The sequence below is a fragment of the Balaenoptera physalus genome, assembly GCF_965194825.1.
Source record: "Balaenoptera physalus genome assembly, chromosome: 1".
NCBI classification, from domain to species: domain Eukaryota; kingdom Metazoa; phylum Chordata; class Mammalia; order Artiodactyla; family Balaenopteridae; genus Balaenoptera; species Balaenoptera physalus.
Window position 1 is genome coordinate 145,201,215 of NC_138882.1, and position 24,558 is coordinate 145,225,772.

A 24,558-nucleotide genomic window follows, 5' to 3' on the forward strand; every position below is an offset into this window, starting at 1 on the left:
AGATCTAAATGTGGAAAGTAAAACATTAAATCTTCTAGAAAAAAAAACAAAAGAAAATATCTTTATGACCTGAAAATAAGTGAAAGTTTATTAAACAGGACACAAAAATCAACATTATAAATCAGACTATATAAGAATTAAGAAATTTTATATGCCAAAAGACAAGATTTCAAGAGTGAAAAGTTAGAGGGGAGGGATAAATTAGGAGTTTGGGATTAAAGTATACACACTACTATATATAAAATAGATAATCAACAAGGGCCTACTATACAGCACAGGGAACTATACAAAATATCTTGTAATAACCTACAGTGAAAGAGGATGTAAAGTGTGTGTATATATATACATATATATATAAAACTGAGTCACTTTGCTGTACACCTGAAACTAAAACATTGTAAATCAACTACATTTCAATAAAAATTAAAAATATAAATATATAAATAAATACATATACAAACAGAGTGAAAAGGTAAACCACAAATTGGGAGAATATATTTTCTATATATATACAGCCAAGAACCCGTATCCAGAATTAAAAAAAAAAAAAAAAAGCCTACAAATCAAGAAGAAAAAAGACAGAAAACCTGAATAGGCACTTCACAAAAGGAGATATTCAAATAGCCAATGAGCATATGCAAAGGCACTCAACTTCATTAGGTGTTAGAGAAATGCAAATTGAAATAAAAATAATACCACTACACACCCAACAGAAAGGGTATAAATAAAAATTCTGACAATACCAATTGTTGGTAAGTATGTGGAGCTACGAGAACTCTCATTCTCTGCTGGTGAGGGAATAAATTGTTTGAATTACTCTGAGAAACCTTTAGGCAGTACCTAATCAAGCTGAAGATTTACACTCTACAACCCAGCAATTTATCTCTTAGGTATACAACCAGCAGAAATGTGTTTCTGTTTTACCTGTATATCAAAAGACAAACACAAGAATTCATAACAACCCAAATGTCCATTAATAGTAGAATGAATTTTTTAAAATACTAGACAGCAGCAAGAAAGAATTATTGCTACATGTAACAACATGGATGAATCTCACATATTAATTGAAAGGAATAAACCACACATAAGAGTATATAATTCCATTTCCTAAAGTTCAAAAACAGGCAAAATTAATCTAAGTTGTTGGAAAGCAGAACAGTGGTTACCTTTGGTTAGGAAGAGGCACAGGGGAGATTTGGGCGGGGTATAGGAAATCTTCACTTTTTTATCTCAGTGCTGGTTACATAGGTACACGTACTTTGTAAAAATTACTTGACCACTTGTGATTCGTGCATTTTTCTGAATGTATATTATAGGTAAATAAAATGTATTGAAATAAAACAACACACATTATATAAATGTACATTGTAAAATGAAAAATATGTAAAAGCAAAATGAATGTCCACAAAAGTACTTTGTAAAGAAGTTTGATTGCTCCGTTGTAGGAACAAGGTAAATGATCAAGAGATGTTTGATTTTAAAAATATGTGTATCACTGAGTCACTTTGCTGTATAGCAGAGATTGGCACAGCACTGTAAATCAACTATACTGCAAAAAAAATTCTTTTTAAAGAGATGTTTGACAAAGACAGGAAGCAAGAAATATACAAAGGACTGAAAAAAACAGTGGAAAGGAAAGGAGAGAGGGAGGGAGGGTCCAACGATGCAGTACAGCCAGGGATGTTCCACCTTGAGCAAACTCTGTGCTGCTAGCTCTCGGATTCACTGATATAACTTGTACAAAAATCCAAGCAACTGCAACAGTCAGTTAACTGCTAAGTACCAAGCTCTGGGCTCTTCTTCAATCATGCCAAGGACGTACTTTATACCTATTTTATGGGTGAGTGTAATGAGGCTTGGAGAGGTTAGATACCTGTGCAAAGTCACAAAACCGATAAAGACAGAAGCAAGGATGTGAATCCCTGTCGATGTGACTTCCAGACCATATTCTCAACAGCCACCCTCTCCTGCTAACACAGTAGTCAATAGTTATCTATTTAGATATGTTTTGAAAGGCTAAGTAAATAGCAAGGTCTAAGGATCTCCTGCATCCCAAACTGCTTTCCTAATATTTATCTTTCTTTATCTTTTTAAAAAATCTTCCTTTATCTTTGATGAACAGAGATGATGTTCCTCAGGAAAGGAAAAAGTGATGACATAGCAACAGCTTGATGTCCCACAAAGCTGTCTGGAGTTGGTCCCTGGAAGTGTTTGTGGTTTGCACACGCAGGTGACGGCAATGGGGATCTAAAGCAATGGGACTCATGTACACTGACTTCATCACTTACTAAAGAAAAGAGTCCTTTGCTCTGAAAACAAATGTATTCCTTCCATTGTTCAGAAAGACCTCTTTATTCACCACCTGATCTTGGCCTCAGGCTGATCTGGCACTTGCAGTATCAAAAGCCTGGAAACCCTCTGAGTGATACCTTCATTCCCCTGTGCACTTCCTCCATGCAGGCAGCACTGTCCCTCGCCTCATTTTAATACTTTGGCATTCAGTGTCCTACTCTTCTGGAACTCTCATTAAAACATGTTTGTGGTTCACCTACTGGGTGACTTGATAGCCTTATCACGGTTAATCCTTATCACACATCTTTGGGGTAGCTTATTGGATTCCCATTTTGCATTGGAGGACAGTGAAGGTCAGAGATGTTAAGGGGTGTGTTCAAGGCTACACAAATATTGAAGGACAGAGCCAGGACCTATCAGATACTAGAGACTGGTCATTCCTTTCTACACACACCTATATAACACCCACGGTTGTAGACCCATATGAACAGCAAAACATCTTGAAAAAGAGGGAGGAATGTGAAAAAAAAGCACACAAACACAAAAACCTTAGTGATCTGGGGTTAAATGAAGGACCAATCTTGCATATTTCAGTAGCCTCTTAAACATTTGTAATTGAATTGCATTAGAATTATTCAGCTTCATTTTACAATTATGCCTGTTATGCATGCATTCATGACTCAGGCCTTTAGTTAACAGTAGATACCAGGTACTGGGCTAAGAACTGGGATGATGATGATGGCGATGATGATGATAGTGACAATGACAGCATACTGTCTACCCACATGGACCTTACCATCTAATTGGGAAGTTAAACAATCACATTAACAACAAAGAGTGTTGTCTGTTATGACAGGGGAAATTATGACCCTGATCATCAAGTAAAAAGTACAATCATGATTAGAGTTCTGTTGTCAAAAAGGCACGAAAGTGTCAAATGTATTTAAATCAAGATATTATTAAAAAAAGTTTGGGGCATTTACTTGCCTTAATAACTAGAAAAACGTTTGTTAACTTCTTGGGAATAATCAGAATAAATAAGAGATTGTTGGGCTTCCCTGGTGGCACAGTGGTTAAGAATCGGCCTGCCAATACAATGGACACGGGTTCGAGCCCTGGCCCGGGAAGATCCCACATGCCGCAGAGCAACTAAGCCCATGAGCCACAACTGCTGAGCCCACGTGCCACAACTACTGAAGCCTGAGCGCCTAGAGCCTGTGCTCCGCAACAAGAGAAGCCACCGCAGAGAAGCCTGCGCACCACAACAAAGAGTAGCCCCCGCTCACCGCAACTAGAGAAAGCCCACGTACAGCAACGAAGACCCAACACAGCCAAAAATAAATAAATTAATTAATTATTTTAAAAAAAGAGATTGTTCTAATATGACAGATTATCTGCCTTTGTTTTACAGTAAACTCAAAGCTCATTAGCATGTCTGGTTCTACCTTCTGTGTCTAGCAGGATAGTATGGAAAGAGCAAGGTCTTTGGAGGGAAAAACACTGAGTATAAATATAAAGTGGGTCATTAGTTTTTTTCTGGTTCTTCTTATTTCTATTAGAAAAAGCCGCTCATAAGAACACTGGGAACAGAGTTGCTGGAAGAACCAAGGAAGACAATGTGTATAAACAAACTTTGTTACCTATTATATTACTTAGAAATTTTTTTGGTTGCAAATGCCAAAAACCTAATTCAATTAGCTTTAAAATTGTATTTGTTAAAAACTTTTGTCCACACAAAAACCTTCACACAGATGTTTATAGAAACTTTATTCATAATTGCCAAAACCTGGGAGCAACCAAGATGTCCTTCAGTAGGTGAATGGATCAATAAACTGTGGTACCTCCAGACAATGGAGTATTATTCAGCTTTAAAAATAAATGAACTATCAAGCCATGAAAAAACATGGAAGAAACGTAAATGCATATTACTAAGTGAGAGAAGCCAATCTGGAAAAGTACGATTCCAACTATATGACATCTGAAAAAGGCAAAACTATGGAGACAGTGAAAGAGTCAGTGGTTGCCAGGGCTGGAGGAGAGGGAGGTCAGGGTAAATAGGCAGAGCACAGAGGACTTTTAGGGCTTCCCTGGTGGCGCAGTGGTTAAGAATCCGCCTGCTAATGCAGGCGACACGGGTTCAAGCCCTGTTCCGTGAGCAGCTAAGCCCGTGCACCACAACTACTGAGCCTGCGCTCTAGAGCCTGTGAGCCACAACTACTGAGCCCGTGTGCCACAACTACTGAAGCCTGCAAGCCTAGAGCCTGTACTCCGCAACAAGAGAAGCCACTGCAATGAGAAGCCTGCGCACTGCAAAGAAGAGTAGCCCCCGCTTACTGCAACTAGAGAAAGCCCACGAGCAGCAACAAAGACCCAACGCAGCCAAAAGTAAATAAATTTAAAAAAATTTTATTTAGTATCATACAGAAACTACTCTGTATGATACTACAGTGATGGAAACATGTCATCATAAATTTGTCCAAACCCATAGAATGTACGACGCCAAGAGTGAACCGTAATGTGAACTATGGACTTTGGGTGATTATGATGGGTCAATGTAAGTTTGTCAATTGTCACAAATGTACAGCTCTGGTGGGTGACGATGGGGGAGGCTAAGCATGTGTGGAGGCAGGAGGATATGGGAAATCTCTGTACCTTCCTCTCAACCTTGTTGTGAACCTAAAACTGCTCTAAAAAAAGTGCCTTTTTTTTTTTAAATGGTATTTACTGACTCCCATGACTGGAAAGCGTGGGGCGGATCTCACCTCAAGCACTGCTGGGCCTAGGGGCTTAAAGGATGCAGCCAGAATGCTCTCCATCTCTTGCCTCTGTTATTCTGTTGGCTTCGTTCTTTCCTATTGTAAACAGTCTTCTTGAGTCTTCTTACCTCATCCTGGCTGGCAATCCTACAGGACAGACAGTCTCTCTCTCCACTTTTATATATATAAATCCTAGAGATCCTGGTTGGCCAGGCCTTCATCCTGTACCCAGCCCTTGAGTCAGTTAATGGGGCTAGAGTGAGAGTATTATTGTGACTGGCTAGGCCTGGTCACACTATTACCCTGTGGTGACATGGACAGGCACAGAATACTATGGACTATGTTCTGGAGGAGGGGTGACTGCCCAAAGAAGAAGAGGGGATAGAGAAAAGCATGTTGGAGAGTCAGATCTGCACAATCCACCACACACAGTGACTAAGTTAAGATCTGTGGATTTCTACACACTTCACGATACTCCAGCTGTGTGATCTAGGCCTATATATTTCACTGCCCTATGCTTCATTTTCCTCACCTATAAAATAAGGCATTTCCTTTGTAAGCATTAAATGAAATAATAAACCCCAGATGCTTGGTACCTGGCACATAGAATTGCTCTGTAGAAGGCAGCCATTACTAATAAGATTAATCCCCATCTCACAGACCTGGGAACAAAGGCTCAGAGAGGTTCTAATTTGCCCTGGGCCACATCCATGGAACACCCTATGGAGAGATCATAACAACAAGTGTAAGAACCTGGAGCCCTGCAGACATCCTTTGCACTTAGGGAATTATACAAATGATTTCTCACTGATGACATCTGGTCCTGAGGGAGATAAGGCTCACTTTTAGCTGTGCTTAAGGACAATCGTATAGTCATCATAATGTCTTGTGCTGCATGCTGCTTTTATTTTTCAAAGTGTTTCCCATCAATTACATCATTTTACTCTTAAATATCCCTATGAGTCAGGGAAGACATTATCACCATTAGTTGTTGTTCTTATTATTGATTTTTTTTTTAATGCTCTGCTTGTTATAGAGCAAATACAGCCATTCCCATTTTTAAACTGTTCCTAATATATTTTTTCATGAATTCTGGTGCTTAGTTTTCTCTGACTTGAATTATTCTCTCCAAATTGAAAATGGCAAATGTCCTTGACAAATGCACAGCAAAATGGCTTAGGACGAGACTAAGGAGTGGGAGAGCTGGAAAATGGATTTTTATATACAAGCAAATGAATGACAAAATCTGTATTTCCCAATCCTAAACCTCTGCAGAAGCTGGAGTCAGGAGGACCAAGGAATCTGTGAACTAGCTAACACCACAAGTTAGCAGCTGTTCACAAGGGGCCCAGACAATTGCCAAATGAATGCATTTCTCAGTGTAAACAGAGCTGATGGAAAGTCTGGGCCTTGTGAAATCTTGTAAAGGTCGGGAGTCCCAGATTCTACCACTCAGCTCTGCCACTGACTAGCTGTCTGACAGTAGGAAAGGGACACCTGCTCTCTGAGCCCCATTCACTTCTGGAGAGTGGAAATACCAGGAACTTCTGAGGAAGGTAGGTCTGGGTGTGAATCCAGCTTTCTTATATTCTGAGTGCGTGGCAAGCCATATAATTATCTGAGCTCTAATTTAGTCACTCAAACTGCTTATATTTGAAGATTAAATAGCACCAATATGTACAAGGACCTAATACAGTGCCTGCTGCATAGCAAGGATCAATAATTATTAGTATCTCTTTCCCTAGAGCAAAACAAACAAATCTATACATATATGATAGATAAATTGATATATATATATATATATATAGGAACATAGATAGTATAATTATATGCATATATAATTACTGTGATAAAATTAAAACTTTCAGTTATTTAAAATGATTACAATACATTTAATATGCAATATACATTAAACATTTTATACTCTGTATTACTTCAAATTCTCAAATAAATATTCCACCTTCAAAAAGAGTATCATTGTGTAAAAGCCAGGGTTAGGATCACTCTATTCTCTCATACAGTAATTATTCAAGGACCTCCTATGTGTCAAGCACTTCCATGCATATAACGACTAGCAAAACAGATCAGGTCTCCACCTTGCATCTAATGGAAGTTCAGGCAATGATGACAAAGAACTGTTCCTCCCTGGAGAAAGTACCTAGGAAGGATATCTGGGGAATACATCAAGGGGTCACCAAATTCATTTTCAACAGAATTTATCCAGATGAAAACAGAAGCAGAGGATTCTAGATAGAGCAAAGTGAATGTAAGCATTAGCTCTGAGAAGGAAGCCAAGAGATGTTCCCTAAGGTAGAATCGATCACAAATGATTGGTCAGAGACAAGATCCTTATCTAAGTATATAAAATAAGCAGTCACCATATGATGAAGGTCTACCTTTTCAAGGAATTTCACCCTTTTCTCTAAAACAATCTGTGTGCACATCTGCAAAAAACAGAAGGAAGCTTAGCTACTCAACTTGCTTTGGTATCCAAAAATTCTTGAACAGGTCTCTAAAGGTAATCAGTTTCACAGCCCACCCATTGCCTTAAGGGAAATCTAGTTTCACAGTATGGTTAGATCACTCACCAGTCACATGTCTATGGGCAAGTCACTGAACAGCTAGGCCTCAGTTTCCCCATTATCAAATGCTGAGAGTCATAAACCAATTCACTTTTCTTTTCAACCACCCACATGAGACCAACACTTTAATGAAAAAGGGTATTTTGATGTCACCCCCTTCGCTATGATTTTATGCATTTATCGTAAAACCTGACTTTATCATCAGCTGGTTACCATTTATTTAAAAAAAAAAATGGAAACATCCCTGCATAATAAGACTCTCGTGGGAATGGTAAGGGAATTGGACTCACTTATAAAAATCAAGTAGCAAAACGATTTAGCTGTTGGTTCACTCCAGCCTGGGCTGTGCTTTGCATGAAAAATGAGCTCATCTTTGAATGTAGCAAATTCTGCTTGTTTGGGTAGTGCTTCTAATCGAGGCATATATATTTTCCGTCAATCACAGGAAAACAAATTGTCAGTGGCATATTGCTTTGATATTTCAACCATTTGCGGGATTCTCAGCCTCCAAAATGTCTTAAACAGAAGCATGAAGCATGAATAGGCCAAACTAGAGAAACCAGTATTTATGAGCCTATTCGAACCTTGTAAAGATTTGATCAGCAAATATGCCAATTGATACACCATAATGTTTTACAACTGCAGTTGTCTTGGTCTATAAAACTTATTATAATTCTGAAGGGATTTCTGCTTTCTTTGCAGACATTTCTGTTTTACTGCCACCTAGTGGTGAATATTAGAACTGGCAGTATTGCTGCTGGAATTTTAGGGAGGCAGAAAGTGAAAGAAAAAAAAAAAAAAAAAAGACACAAACAAATGATCCTAAAAGGCATCTTTCTCTCTGTCTCACTCATCTCACCTTCCCTATCCAAGTAATCCCCTCCGCTTACATACATAAACACAATATTCCAGGCAGATTCTATAAGGCTCTAGAATGGCTTACGGACTATGCGGTAGAAAAAGTCCCAAAGCCATTTTTGACAAAGAGCCCTGATCTTCCTGATCTTTAATATCTACCAGACTATAAATAAAGCTGATGTTTTTACTCTCATTTGACTCCTCTTTCAAAAATCTCCACCAGCTGGAATGCAGTACTTAGAAGCTTCTAGACTTCTGATGACAGAGACCAAGATGGTGGTGGTGTAGAGGGGCCAGGATTGGCTCCTCAGGATGATACTGGGATGGCCTTGGCAGACTCACTGCTCAGGAAAAGCACACGGGGATGTCAAGCGGAGCTCCTTTCTAGGAGATTCCTAGGGCACCAACCAAAGGAAGCAAGAGAAAATCCCAGTCACCAATGTCCTGAGCATACAGAGAAAAAGGTCCCACTCTACAGAAGCTCTATGGCTTCCCACAGAAATATTGGTTCTAAGCCTGCATAGCAGTCTTGGGTCCCATTAGATCAATGATTTTCAACCTGAGGGAGTAGTATCCCCACAATAAGCATGGGGTGGTGGATATTTTGATTGCCACCATGAATGGAGAATGCTCTTGGAAACTAGTGCTAAATGTTCTTCACAGTCCTGCACAATGAAGAATGTTCTATCCAGAATGCCACTACTGTCCCCACAGAGAAACACAGCATTCACTTGAGGATGGGGATGATTCTTCATTCCTTCTTTGATAAAGCTTTTCTGAGTTCCTTTGTGTCAGACCTTGGGTTAGAATCTATGGATCGGCTATTAAAGACACAGCTTCCTCAAAATTTCAAAGGATCCCAGTGGGTATTCCATTCATTCTCAACAACATGGTACTTTTGTTGATTTTCTTTTTCTCCCTTGAGGATACGGTAACTGATCAGGAAGCCACTTGAGGATAGCACAGCCTTGTCACAGTCACAGATGAGGATGCCCACCAGGTGGATATTGATTACTCCCAAGGGTGCTGTGGTCCAGTGCACTCAAAGCGTCACACTCTCAAGAGACTCTAGCAGAGCCACATTCTGATTCTTACGGTGTTCATGCCAAGGTGCAGGGAAATAGCCTTCCTTTCTCTTTTGTGTTACACTTTGTCACCTACTTACCAAACAAGTTCTGCTTCTGTCTCTGTGTCTCAGAGTCTCTCCACGTCATCTCCTTTACCATCTACTTCTAGTTATGTACAGTCTTGGGTATGTGGTGGGATACCTAAATCTCAACAGACACCGTAACGTCCATCCTATTTCAAGCTAATTCCTAGATACCCACATGAAACCACTTTATCATATTCCTTCAGTAACTCCTCTCTACACCTGGAAAAATCCCTCATGCAAACCCACTACCTGAGGCCTTATTCACCAGGTCAGTACATCAGATACATTAAATCCCAGTTTAGACTCAAGCTGGAACACTCCCTCCCGTTGCATAAGAGCTGAATCAATGTCCTTACATACGTTGATGAGAAAGATAGAGAGAGATGGACAGAGGATAGGTGATAGATATGATGTGATAAAACATCACATGTAAAAAGTTTGACACATACCAGGCTCTTAATTAAATTTAGCTTTATCCTTAATACATTTTTGGAGAATTCTGTTGTTATCAATGCCATTTTAAAGATGAGAAACTGAGGCTCGAAGTCACAGAGCAATTAGTTCATAAAGTTAGGATTCTAGCTTATTGATCTCTGACTCCAAAGCTCAGGCACTTTTGACTAAGCCATACTAGCTCTACATTCCATTCTCAAAATATCTTCCTTTTATGTAGATCGTGTAACATGTTCACACCACATACAGGCGACTGTGTGTATACACATTACATCAGTGTTCTTTCCTTAAGCATGGCTTTCCCTCTCATCACATTCTGATGAGGAGGCGTCCTTTGGAAGATGTGGTCTATAATGGCTAGACTGCAGCTTGCAGCTAAAGCCAAGTGAGGTGTCAGCTGTGTGCCGGCAGAGCTTATGCCCCATACAACATACACCAATTTATGCTGCCCTAGAGATAATAACAGGCAAACTACAGAAATAAGTAGCTATCTTCCTCTCATTATGTGTTGTGGGTGGATAAACGTAAACACTATTTCCTTCATTTGAAAGTTGTAAATGCAACAGATGGGGAAATTTCTGTTAATAGAGTGTTAGAAGCCTTACGTATCTCTATTTTGTTTGTAAATACAATCTTGTTCTGAATCACAGTGATTTTCTGCAAGTCTGGGTGTGGTGGACATTACTAGGGCTCCTCAGTATCCATGGCCTCCCCATTTCCAGACACACAGAGACCATACTTCCCGGGCCCCGCTTGCATTAGGAAGGGCCACGGTACTCGTCTGGCCAATGAGCTGTAAGCAGAAGCAGTGCGTGTGTGGCTTCTAGAACAAAGTAACTTAGTTCCAGATGGGTAACCTTTCAGAACTTTTTTCTTGCAACAGCCATTGTGGAAGCATGTGTTAACATGGAGGTGCCACAGGGTCCACAGAGACCAGACTGCGGAGCCGACCAACACACAGAGGATAATTGCTCTGGAGAATTGCCCAAATCCACGGCAGGATTTGCATAAATAAAAATAAACTTTTGACTTTTGTTTTCTTAAGCCACTGAAAATTAAATGTCGCCTCTTAACAACATAAGAGACATAACTTGGACCCTCCTGACTAACGCTGTGGGTGAGGTCATTCTCATACCATAAAATAGCATACACATCCTTCTGTCCTAATCCAAAGTAATATATGCATTTTAATCTCATACTCAACGTCTTCTACAAACTGGCCCAAACCTACCTTCCGAAATTACCTTCTACCATCCTCCAAGTGAAACTAAACACCATTCTTTGACCACATCTCACAATTCCTTGCTCTTTTTTTAAATCTATGTTGTTCCCTTGCCTAGCATACTGTCTCTTCCCTTCACACATATCAAATTGCTATCTTTAAAAGGCCCAACTCATATGCTAACTCTTCCAATGAAACCTTCCCTAATCCCACTATTCTGAAGTAATTTCTCCTTCCTTCAGATTTTCATATTTCTTGCTGCTCCTTCTAACTGTATATTTTGTATTATGCTTATTTTACACATAACATTATATTAGTTTCAGGTGCACAGCATAAAGATTTGAAATATGTATGTATAGTAAAATGATTACCCCAGGCTACTTAATTTCTATCACTGCACATAGTTTCGTTTTTTTTTTCTTGTGATGAGAACTTTTAAGATTTACTCTCTTAGCAACTTTCAAACATACAACACAGTATTATTAACTATAGTCACCATTCTGTACGTTATATCCTCATGACTTATTTTATAACTGGAAGTTTGTACTTTTTGACCCCCTTCACCCATTTCACCCACCCCCGCCCAACTCCCACCTCTGGCAACCACCAATCTGTTCTCTGTATCTATGAGTTCAGGGTTTGGGGTTTTTTTAATTTTTTATTTCTATTTTTAGATTCCACAAATAAGTGAGATCATACAGGACTTGTCTTTCTTTGTCTGATTTTTTTCACTTAACGTAATGCCCTCAAGGTCCAGCCATGTTTTAGCAAATGGCAAGATTCCCTTCTTTATGACTGAGTAATATTCATACATATGTCAAATCCTTTGCCTGTTTTTTAGTTGAACTAATTATATTTTTATTGTTGAATTATATATTGTAAGGTTTTAATGTGTCTTGCCAGAACTTTTTTTCTATTACTAGAGTATATTATTTTTACTATATGTTTTTAAATGGCATCTATGACATATACAATTTTGTAACTTGCTTTTTAAATTTAATATATTGTGATCATCTTTACATGTCTATGTCTAATTACATCACTTCCAATGACTGCTCTGTGGTTCATTATATGAATGTTCCATAATCTAAAATCTAATGCTTTTTTTTTAACATCTTTATTGGAGTATAAAATCTAATACTTTAAATTAGATTTAAAGTCCATGGGACTTTCCTGGTGGTCCAGTGGCTAAGATTCTGTGCTCCCAATGCAGGGGGCCAGGATTCTATCCCTAGTCAGGGAACTAGATCCCACATGCCGCAACTAAGAGTTAGCATGCCACAACTAAAGATCCCACATGCCACAACTAAAGTTCCCACATGCCACAACAAAGATCGCGCACATAGCAACGAAGATCCCACATGCCACAACTAAGACACGGCGCAGCCAAATAAATAAATAAATAAATATTTGAAAAAAAAAAGTTTAGGGCTTTCTTGGTGGCACAGTGGTTAAGAATCCACCTGCCAATGCAGGGGGCAGGGGTTCGAGTCCTGGTCTGGGAAGATTCCACATGCCACAGAGCAATAAAGCCCGTGTGCCACAACTACTGAGCCTGTGCTCTAGAGCCTGCAAGCCACAACTACTGAGACCGCAAGCCACAACTACTGAGCCCATGTGCCACAACTACTGAAGCCCACATGCCTAGAGCCCGTGCTCTGCAACAAGAGAAGCCACCGCAATGAGAAGCCCACGCACTGCAATGAAGAGTAGCCCCACTCACCGCAACTAGAGAAAGCACGCACGGCAACAGACCCAGCACAGTCAAAAAAAAAAAAAAAAAAAAGACTTAGATTTAAATACAGGATTTATTTAAAAGGAAAAGAAAAAAATGCCACACTGCATCTATATCTTTGAACACTTATACAATCACTTCTTTTTTTAATTGAGGTATAATTGACATATAACATATTAGTTTCAGGTGTACAACATAATGATTCCATGTTTGTATACATTGAGAAATGATCATCAGGAGTCTAGTTAACATCCATCACCACACAGAGTTACAAAATTTTTTTTCTTGGGATGAGAACTTTTAAGATCTACTTACTCAGTAACTGTCAAATCTGCAGTATGGTATTATAAACTATAGTCACCATGCTGTATATTGTATTCCCATGACTTGTTTACTTTATAACAGGAAGTTTGTACCTTTTGACCCCCTTAACCTGTTTCACCCACCCCACCCCAACCCGCCTCTGGTAGCCACCAATCTGTTCTCTGTACCTATGAGTTTGCTTTGCTTTGGTTTTCTGTTTGTTTGCTTATTTGTTGTTTAGATTCCACATATAATACAGTATTTTTCTCTATTTGACTTTTTTCACTTAGCATAATGCCCTCAAAGTACACCCATTTTGTTACAAATGACAAGATTTCCTTCTTTTATATGGCTGAATAATATTCCTATATCTATATAGAGAGATATAGCAATCACATTTTCTTTTTCTATCCATCCATCAATGGACACAGGTTGTTTCCCTGTCTTGGCTATTGCAAATAATGCTGCAATGAACATGGGGTGCATACATCTTTTCAAATTAGGGTTTTCATTTTCTTCATAGAAATATCCAGAAATGAAATTGCTGGAAACATATGTTAGTTCTGTTTTTAAGTTTTTGAGGAATCTCCATACTGTTTTCCATAGTGACTGCACCAATTTACATTCCCATTAACAGTGCATAAGGGTTCCCTTTTCTCCACATCCTCACCAATACTTGTTATTTCTTGTCTCTTTGATAATAGCCATTCTAACACATGTGAGGTGATATCTCATTGAGGTTTTGACTTGCATTTTCCTGATGATCAGTGATGCTGAGCATCTTTTCATGTACCTGGCCATGTATATCTTCTTGGAAAAATGTCTAATCAGATCCTCTGCCCATTTATAATTGGATTGTTTGTTTTATTTGCTATTGAGTTGTATGAATTCTTTATATATTTTGGATATTAACCCCTTATCAAATATATGATTTGAAAATATTTTCTCTCATTTAGTAGGTATCCTTTTCATTTTGTTGTTGGTTTCCTTTGCTGTACAGAGCTTTTAGTTCAATGTAGTCTCACTCGTTTATCTTTGCTTTTGTTGCCTTTACTTTCAGTGCTGAATTCAAAAAGTTACTACCAAGACCAACATTAAGGAGCTTATTGCCTATATTTTCTTCTAGGAGTCTTATGGTTTCAGGAGGTATGCTCAAGTCTAAACCATTCTGAGTTGATTTTTGTGTATGATGTAAGATAATACTCCAGTTTCATTCTTTTGCATGTGGCTGTCCAGTTTTCCCAACACCATTTACTGAAGATTCTGGTTTTTACCATTGTATATCTTCGCTCCTTTGCTGTAAGTTAACTGACCATCTATGCATGAGTTTACTTCTGGGTTCTGTATTCTATTCCATTGATCTAGACATTGATGTGCCTGTTCTTATGCTAAGACCATGCTGTTTTGATTATGACAGCTTTGTAACAGTTTGAAATCAGGAAACATGAGGCTTTCAGTTTTGTTCTTCTATCTCAACATTGCTTTGGCTATTCAGATTTCTTTGTGGTTCCATACAAATTTTAGAATCGTTTGTTCTATTTCTGTGGAAAATGCCATTGGGATTTTGATAGGGATTGGACTGAACCTGTGATTGCTTCGTGTAGTATGGACATTTCAAGAATATTAATCTTTCCAGTCCTGTATTATGAATATTTATGAGCATATTTTACCTCTCCGATTGGTAATCTTGAGAGGGGCATTAGAATCTGATTCATCATCATATCTTCAACAACTCAATGTGGTACCTTAAAATTATGCCCAATAAATATTTAATAGATATAGATACCAGTGATACTAATATAGTAAGTTTTATCATAAAATCAACTTAGACCATTTGGGGGCTCTATCAAGAAGTGTTCCTTCTCTCAACCACTTTCTTACTTCCCACCAAAAAGAGGGAGCATTATCCCAATCAGGCCATTTTAGAAGTGGGTGGGGATACTGGGCATTGAAAAGCCCTACATCTACACAAGGTCCCTCTTCTAGGCCATGAAGCAGTATTAGGAAATGAAGCAGGCTTCCCTCTTTCCCCACAAGCATTCAGGAATTGAGGAGTTTATGGCACTTGGGTTTCATAGCTGGCAGTAAGAAGATTAGAACTGGGAGAGTCATGGCAGCAGCACTGACGTTTATTGAGAATGTAGGGTGTGTCAGGACCTGTGCTAAGTGCTTTATGTATACTTTATCACTTGTTCTTCCCAAGAGCAGCAGGCAGGTATAGAACATGGTGGTGGTGCATAAGCACTGAAGCCGAACTGCATGTGTTTGAATCCCAGCCCTACCACTAAGTAACTGTATATTCTGGGACAAGGTATTGAATTTCCCTCTGCCTCAGTTTCCTAAATTGAAAACAATATTCCCTACCTCACAGAATTATTATGATAACAAATGTGTTGGTAAATAGAAAACACTTAGAAGAGGGTCTGCACATAAGTGTGCAACAAATACTGCTTTGAAAAAAACAATAATGTAGTTATTGTTATGATCCTCCTTTTACAGATTAGGATACCAAGGCATAAATGCTAAGCCCATTGCCCAAGGACATGCGACAGTAAGTGGTGGAATTGATATTTGAACCCAACCTTCTGGTCTCAGTCAGTGATCTTAATTCTACCATATAGCCGCTTTGAGGCCTTCAGAATCACTGGGCATAACTTGTGAGATTCCTTTCAACCTTGAAATTCTGTGATTTACAGACGTTAAAACTTAAAATCAGGTAATGTTCCTAACAATCCAGGGCAGAGGTGACCAGAATGGTCTTTCTGTGATTTAGAACTTCTAGTCTGCAGTCATTCCCTAGGACCTTTCATTAAGACCACATTTTTCTAGGACTCTTTTTTTATACTCTAGAGGTTAAAAATGTATGCTCCAAGGAGAAGATGCAATACTTTAGAGTCAGACAGATGTGAATCTGAATCATTGTTCTACCATTAATTTGCTGCAAGACCTTGGGCAAATGATTCAACCTCCTATCAGACTAACCTCTACCAGGTTCCTATACCTTGTAACTTTCTGGATACTGTCTCTTCCTCAAGGCTAAGGGCTCCTCCAACAATTTTGTTTATCATTCTGTTATTATCTCCTTTCCCTCAGTGCAACAATTCATTGGTTCAGATGAATTGGTCTAACCCAAACTAGGCCAACCCTAGTAAATGGACTAAGAAATTCTAGGTTTACTGGTCTCTTGAATGGAAATAATATAAACTCATGCATTGTGGGGGTAACTTTTTCCCATGGTCTGGGATCAGAAAACACCAACGTATAGCAGAGAAGAGAATAAATGAAGCCAATGTACAGAGAGAAGCAGAGACAAAGGTTAAGAAAAAAAAAAAACCTCCATGTCCCTGACTGTGCCAGAGGCCTGAGTTCATTTCTGTACCTGGGTTTCATGAGAAATGCCCCTTTTGCTATCATTGGCTTTAGTGGAATTTCTCCTATTTACCATCAAAAGTCCTGCCTAATCCAGCATTCTGAGACCAGATTCCTCATCAGAACAAAAAAATAAATAATATATCCCTTATAGGAACATTACTGAAATTAAATGAGATACCACACATAAGTGACTCACTCAGTGACTGACATATTGTAAATCTTAAATAAATAAAAGATGCTATCCTTTGTTAAATGGTCTTTACTTATCATAATTCATATTATGCTATTACAAATTATCCAACATATGTTTGTTTCATTTCATATATTTAAAATATACTTATGATCACATACTATGTGCCAGCACTGTGCTTAGAACTGGCCATACCATGAATAAGACATAATATTTACCATCAACAAGAGAAACCGAGTAGGGAAAAAAGATAATAAACCAGTAATTGCAACTGAGAGAAATAAGTGTTAATATTACAAACCAGGTTCATTTTGCGGGATGAACAGCAAGCCAAAATGCTGAGACTCTGAAGTTTGCAGCAAAGAGGGTTTGTTCACAAGGCAGCCAAGCAAGGAGACAGAAAAACAAATCTCAGATCTACCCCACGCCCAGAAGGCAAGGGGCTTAGGGTATTTATGGGATAATGAATAATGAAGTGGTAGGCCTGAGGCATGGGGAGCAGAGAAAGATGATTGGGAAAAGGTGCAACAATGGTTGTTCTGCGCAGGCGTAACTAAGAGCTCTAAGCCTCTGCACGTTCAAAAGATCACTGAGAGGACACTCGCACATGCCCAGTTGAAGGGTCGGTGGTCTTATCGAGTCTTAACTGGCTCAGCTCAAACTAGACACAGCTGACTCCAAGTCCTAGAAAACAGCTCAGGCAAACATCTTATTGTTCTGGCTACATGCTGTTTGGAGGATATGCTGCTTGGAGAACAAGCAAATCTTAAAATAACCTAGATTAGTGAAGGCAGGTGAACTGGATTTAACCCATGGGTTCATTTAGACTGCTAGTTTACTGAAGAGAGCAGACCTACCTGCCTAGGGACACTGAGAATAGATAACTTCACAGAATTGGTAACATTCGATTTTATCTTGAAAGAAACAGGGTCATGAGGAAAACATTTCAAGCAGAAAACAACAACTTCTGCAAAGGCATGAGGGATAAAACTCCATGGGAGGTTTTTAAGGAACTGCAGGCAACTTGGTGCAGCTTCAGTTGGAGAGAAAGAGAGGGAGATGGGATTGGAGAAGTGAGTAACAGCCAAACCAAGGAGGCCATAATAAAGAACATGTGGGACTTCCCTGGTGGCGCAGTGGTTAAGAGTCCACCTGCCAATGCAGGGGACTTGGGTTCGAGCCCTGGTCCAGGAAGATCCCGCATGCCGGGGAGCAACTAAGCCCGTGTGCCACAACTACTGAGCTTGTGCTCTAGAGCCCATGAGCCACAACTACTGAGCCCGTGTGCCACAACTACTGAAGCCTGTGGGCGCCTAGAGCCTGTGCTCCACAACAAGAGAAGCCGCCACAATGAGAAGCCCACGCACCACAACAAAGAGTAGCCCCTGCTCTCCACAACTAGAGAAAGCCCACGCGCAGCAACGAAGACCCAACACAGTCAAAAATCAATAATAAATAAATACATTTACAAAGAAAGAAAGAAAGAACATGTATATCATCCTAAGGAGGAAGGCTAAAGACAAACCCTTACCGTATACCAAATACTATCCTAAACGTTTGTTAATTCCTTTCAACCTTACATGATTGTAGGCATTGGGACTACCCATGAAGAAATAAAGTTACAGAAAGGCAAAGTACCTTGCCTGAAGTAACACCATACTAAGTGCAGAGCCAGATTCTGTATCCAAGCAGTTAGGCCTTCTTATGGATTGAATTATGCCTTAGTTAGTTGAAGTTACTATAACAAAAATACCATAGATTGAGTGGTTTAAACAACAGCCATTTACTTCTCAAGTTCTGAAGTCTGGGAAGTCCAAAATCAAGGTGCCAGCCATTTCAGTTCCTGGAAAGAACCCTCTTCCTGGTTTGCAGAGGTACACTTTCCTGCTGTATCCTCACGGGATGAAGAGAAAGCGCTCTGGTCCCTTCTTTCCTCATAAGTGCACCAATCCCATGACCTCATCTAAACCTAATTACCTACCAAAAGCCTCTCCTCAAATACCATCACATTGGGGGTTAGGGATTCAACATATGGATGGGGGAGGAGCATGAATATTCAGTCAATAGCAAATGGTATGCCCCCCAAATTCACACACTGAAATCCTGACCCCCAATATCTCAGAATATGACCTTATATGGAAATAGAATGACTGCAGAGGTAAGATGAGGTTATACTGGAGTAGAGTGAGCACAAATGTGCACACAGGGAAATGCCATGTGAACATGAAGGCAGAAATTACAAGCCAAGGGAACACCAAATATTGTCAATAAACCACTAGGAGCAAGGACGCAGGCATGGAAGAGGTTCTGCCTCACCACCCTCAGAAGCCACCAACTCTGCTGATACCCTCTTGGACTTCTAGCCTCCAGAACTGTGAAACAATAAATTTCTGTTTTTAATCCACCCACTGTGTAGTACTTGTTATGGCAACACTAGTAAACTAATATAGGGCCCAAAGTCAATCCATCTAAGTAGTATGCTACATGACCTTGTTTTTCCAGAGCCATGAGAGCACTTTAAAGAGGAAAGAAACTTGGCCATATTTGCATTCTGTTCTAAAATCAGCCTGCCCTCATTCATCTTTTTACCTGACATCCTCCATTAGTCATAAAGATCATTGGCTTGGGTTCTGTATGTTTCTTTGGCCAAAAAAAAAAAAAAAAATAAGTATAATACCCCATATTCTTTGCAACACAGCTCAGTTTACATTCGTATTTGTCCCTTCTCTTTTTGGACAGGGACTACAGTGTAAAATGCCTCAGTTTTACAGATCTTTGAATAAACTGTTCAAAAGACCAGTGTTTTATCGCTTCCTATTTATAAACTCATTCTGTTCTGACTTATATGCGTAAAAACAAAACACTGGAGACAATTTTTTCCTCTTCCTTAGTCTGATGGTAAATGTAAAATCATGAAGTCTTAGGCGGGGGCATTCTTTGGTCCCCTTATTACAGCTATTCATCTTTATGGGGGGCGAAGGGGAGAGAGCTGATTCTATTGGATGGAGATGTTTCTCTGGAATCTTTCTCTGGCGACTCGTAATCTAAAGCTGTTGAATTCAAGGAAGCCAGTTTTAACCGCAGTATTTAATCTTATGGAGACGTTTATTGCATAGCTTTTTGTTTTGTCTTGTTTAATATAAACCACTGGAGAGATGTTTCCTGGTTATGTCATTTCATAAAGCAGAGTGTGAAGTAAAAAAAAAAATCCCAGATAAGAAAAGGCCATTCCTTCTTAAGAATTCTGTCACAGAATCTGCTTCTCTAAGGGACTTAGAGCCTTAAAGCAATGCCAATAAAAACATTAACATTAATAGTAACAATAATAACAACAAAAATGGCTAACTAACATCCACAGAGGTGGTGTGGAGTTGTGGTTATAAAGGCTACTTCTAGAGTCAAACACACCTAGGTTTTCTTTGCAGCTCTGACTGTAGTTATTGCTTGTCTCCACCTTAAAGATAAAAGAGTTAAATTGTTTGTTCAAGGTCACTTGGTTAGGAAATGGCAAATCAAAGGCTCCGTGGGGTCTGAAAAAATATATCAAATTTCATCTAAATACCTCCAAACTGATAGAACAGCTGCATTATGGAGAGCCTCCCTCCAATGCCATTATGTTTCTAGTTAGCATTTATAAAACCTCTAAGTCAAGATAAGGTCAAAGGATAGTCTTTAGTAGAATATCAGATTTGATCAAGATCAATTTACTCCGTCAAGCTTTATCACAGAATTTATAGTGAAACTTAAAATGTCATTCAATCTTTTAACTGCATCCCACATATAAACCTTAGCAACATGAAGTTTAAGAGTCTCTGTATTAGTCAGAACTCTCTGGGTAAAGATTAATGAGGCCCATCTCAAAATATCCTAAGTAAAAAGGAAATTTATCTCTCCTCTGGGAATTCTAGACTCTAGCTTCAGGTATAGCTGGATCTAGGCTCTTTGTCTTGTCACCTTTCACACACTGGCTCTGTTTTCAGTTCTGATCTGGCTTCCTCCTCTTCTACTGAAAAAAAGGTAGTATGTGTTGATATACATCTCTGCCAGCAGCCTCAACACCTTATCCTCACAGGTTACTAAACTGTGGGCAGATAGAAGACTTCTTTATCCTCTGATATCTGTGTACTAGTCATTGATAAGAACTGTTCAGCTTACTTAAGCCATAGAGTATGATCAGTTCTATAAAGAAGTGGATCCTTCAGTGGCATTGCATTAATTTCTTATGGCTGTTATAATAAATACATTATCACAAACTTGGTGGTTTATAACAACACAAATTGGAGGCCAGATGCCCAAAAGCAGTCTCACTAAAGTGAGACTAAAGTCAAGGCATCAGCAGGCTGTGGTCCCTTCTGGAGGCCCTAGAGGAGAATCTGTTTCCTTGCCTTTCCTAGCTTCTGGAGACCACCTGCATTCTTTGGCTCAGGACCTCTTCTTCAAATCACTCTAACCCTTTGCTTTCAAGGTCATATCTCCTACTTCCTCTTCTGTAGTCAAATCTCCTACTGCCTCCCTCTTTTAAGGACATTTGTGATTATATTTGGACCCACTTGGATAATCCAGGATAATCTCATCTCAAGATCCTTAACTTAATCACATCCACAGTCCCTTTTGCCACAGAAGGTAACATTAATAGCCTCCAAGGATTAGGATGTGAACATCTGGGGGGCCATTATTCAGCCTACCACAAGCGCAGTCCTGGAAGGTATGATAACTGATGCAAACAGGCAAAGAAAGACACGTTTTATAAAAGAGAAACCAAATTATACAGAGAATGGAGAAATCCTTTTCAGCTTCTGGAATCTGGTTTGGCTTCTTGACAGATAATTATAATAATGATGAGAGCCAACATTTATATTGCTCCTTATGTGTCAGGCATTGTTCTAAATGCCTTATTTATATAACTCAATTAATCTTTACAAAACATCACCCTCATTTTATAGAAGATGAAACTAAGGTATAAAGACATTAAGTGACTTGAGTAAGATCACATTGAACTAGTAGAGCCAGGACTTGAACCCAAGGTATCTGATTCTCAGGTACATACTTTTGGCCATTTGAGATGGAACTTAAAGAATGGAGAGCAGGCTGAGACAATGAGGAAACAGAAGGGTATTGTAGACAGAGGGAAGAGAGTGAACAAAGGCACAGGGGCAGAGAAATGAAAGGCAGATTCAGGCCAGTGAGTGGACCAGGTTGAATGGAGTTTAGCAAGTCTGGGAGAAGTAGTGGGATAGCAAGTTAGGTCTAGCTTGAGGCCAGGGCATAGAAGACTTTGAAACCATGGACATCCTCCATGGCTGATGGGAGGCCTTTGAGACATTGGACTAGAGGAGGGGGCTTATCAGAGTTGTACCTTGGGAGGACTGATCTGGTGACAATGTGAAAGCTGGACTGGGGGAGTGAGAAGGGAGCTTCCCCCTCTCCTCTACTCCCCTGGCACTTTGTATATCATAGAATATGCCTGTATGTCTTGCCCACTAGAGAGTGAGCCCTAGAGGGGAGGCCAGTATGTCATCCATCTCTGGCAGCATGTGCCAGTAGATGATACAGTAAAGCACAAAACACAATACAGCTAGAGGGCAGGAGGCAGGGGGTGTGGATGCTGGGACTGCTGCTGCTGATGATGGAAATAACACCATTCTGGAGTCAGTTTAAAGTGCCTTTACCCACATTTGCTGAAGACTTTTAGCATAATAAAAAATGCCTAGAAATTTTGGATATATGTAGGTTTATATTCAAATCTTGCCTCTGTCAATTACTTCTGTATGGTCTTGGGTAATTTCTCAATACCTCAAGCCTTGTATTCTTAATCTTTAAAATCGAAATAAAATTATTTTATTGGCAATTGTTAACTTACAAGGTAATATTTATCTGGTTCAAATGAGGGATGTGGCAGGTGGATATCACTCGAAATTATTTTTTTAAATATTCTTATTTAATTGCATCACCAACTTACCTTTATGTCCCTGTTAGTACTTTTCCTCCATTTTGCAGTTGTAACACTGAACCTCAGGGAAAAGAACGGATTTATCCAAAGCCATACAGTGGAAGAGCCTGGATTTGAAGCGACAAGTGTAAGATTCCCAGCTGCGTGCACACTTCATAAAGGAAAATGAAGCTTAAGGGAAAGAGTGGGACAGGCGTGACCACACAAGTGAGAGAGTTGGACTTCAAGAAGGACGCTCACAGATCTTCGAGGAAGTTCCAAAGACCAGGTTTGAAAAAAACATCCAGACTATTCGCCTCTCAGCAGCCACACCCTGGGCACCCGCGGAGAAGGCCCCAGCCTCCCGCAGGTAGGCGATCTGGTCCCCGCCCAGCAACAGCCCTCTGCGTCCTTAGCGACCGGGAGCTGGTGCAGCGTCCGCCCAGGAGCGGGGCCCTGTGATTGGCCCGACTCCTGGGCTCCGGTCTCCCGCCCCACCCCGGTCCCCACAGGCTTCCGTAGGTCGGGATCCTGGGGAGAAGCACTGACCACAAACCCCTGAGCCGCTCGAGCGGTAAGGCCGCCCCCTCTGAGCTCTCCAGGGAGAGGACTGACACGCAGCTGCTGGGTAGAGAGGACCCCCATAATCACAAATTCTGGTCCTTGAAGTTTCCAGATAGCTTCAAAGAAGTTGTAGGGATGGGGCTACCCTCGCAGAGCAGGTCATATTGCTGACCACACACTAAGTGAAGCTAGGGTTTTGGGAAGAGCCCTGGTCTACTTATCAGACCAGGGGTACTGGAAACAGGTATGCTCTCACTCGCTGTGTGACCTTGGTCAAATAACACCCTCTCTGGGCCTTGGTTTCCCAATCTGTAGAGGGAGCATTTGGATTGGAATGATTTCTAAAAGCCTTTCAATCTCTGAGAGCCTCTGATAGGGAATGGTTAGCCTGGGGCCAGGTTTATAGAACTTCTAAGTTTCCCCTGGCATCAGACCTGTTTAAACATGCAATGAATATCTAGTGCTGGATCTCAATTTTAGATCCACTGCATTGTTGCAGAAACAGATCAGTGATAACGAGAAAAATCTCCTTTTCTATGCACAGTGCTCCTTCAGATGCATGATCTCATTGGCTTATCCCTAAATCCAGAGAGCAGAACTGGAATTATTCTGGTTTCATAAATGGGGAAACTGAGCTTCAAAACTGAATTTGAATTCTTCACACGTCCCTCTAAAGCCCTGGTTTCCTCTCTGATCTCACAAGAATCCTGTCACTTGACTTGTAGTACAGGAAGGCAGAGTCACCGAATGGCTGTCAACCAGTTTTGCAGCTCTCTTAGGTGGAATTCCCAACTCTGCTAATTACTGTTATGTGATATTGGATAAGTTACTTAGCTACATTATGCCTGTTTCCTCAACTGTAAGACAAGAATGATAATAGTAATTAAGAGTATCTTTCTCATGATTTTATTAGAAATATTGAAATAATAATATAGGTAAAGCACTTGGTCTTGCTATTATTGTTGTTGTTATTATTGACAAGGATGCTACAGTTGCCTAGTGGAAAATCCAGAGAAAGAGTTTTACTTATTTTCCACCCCCAAGGATTTGAAGAGGTTTTGAGAATTATGTCTTCAGTTTGGAAGACTGCCCGTGGATCAAATGCGATGCCTGAGATGATGGTGAAAATCGTTGGAAGTAAACACTTTT

The 24,558-nt window shown here is 39.8% G+C and overlaps 1 protein-coding gene across 1 annotated transcript in view; it reads left to right on the plus strand.

Annotated features, from left to right (window-relative positions):
* Positions 1-24,558, plus strand: part of LOC309640237 (uncharacterized protein C1orf87) — a 123,206-nt gene continuing 98,648 nt past the window's right edge. Inside the window, 1 exon segment of the mRNA XM_082418744.1 lies at positions 1-24,557. Coding sequence (XP_082274870.1) covers positions 24,393-24,557 — 165 coding nt within the window. The 5' untranslated portion in view covers positions 1-24,392.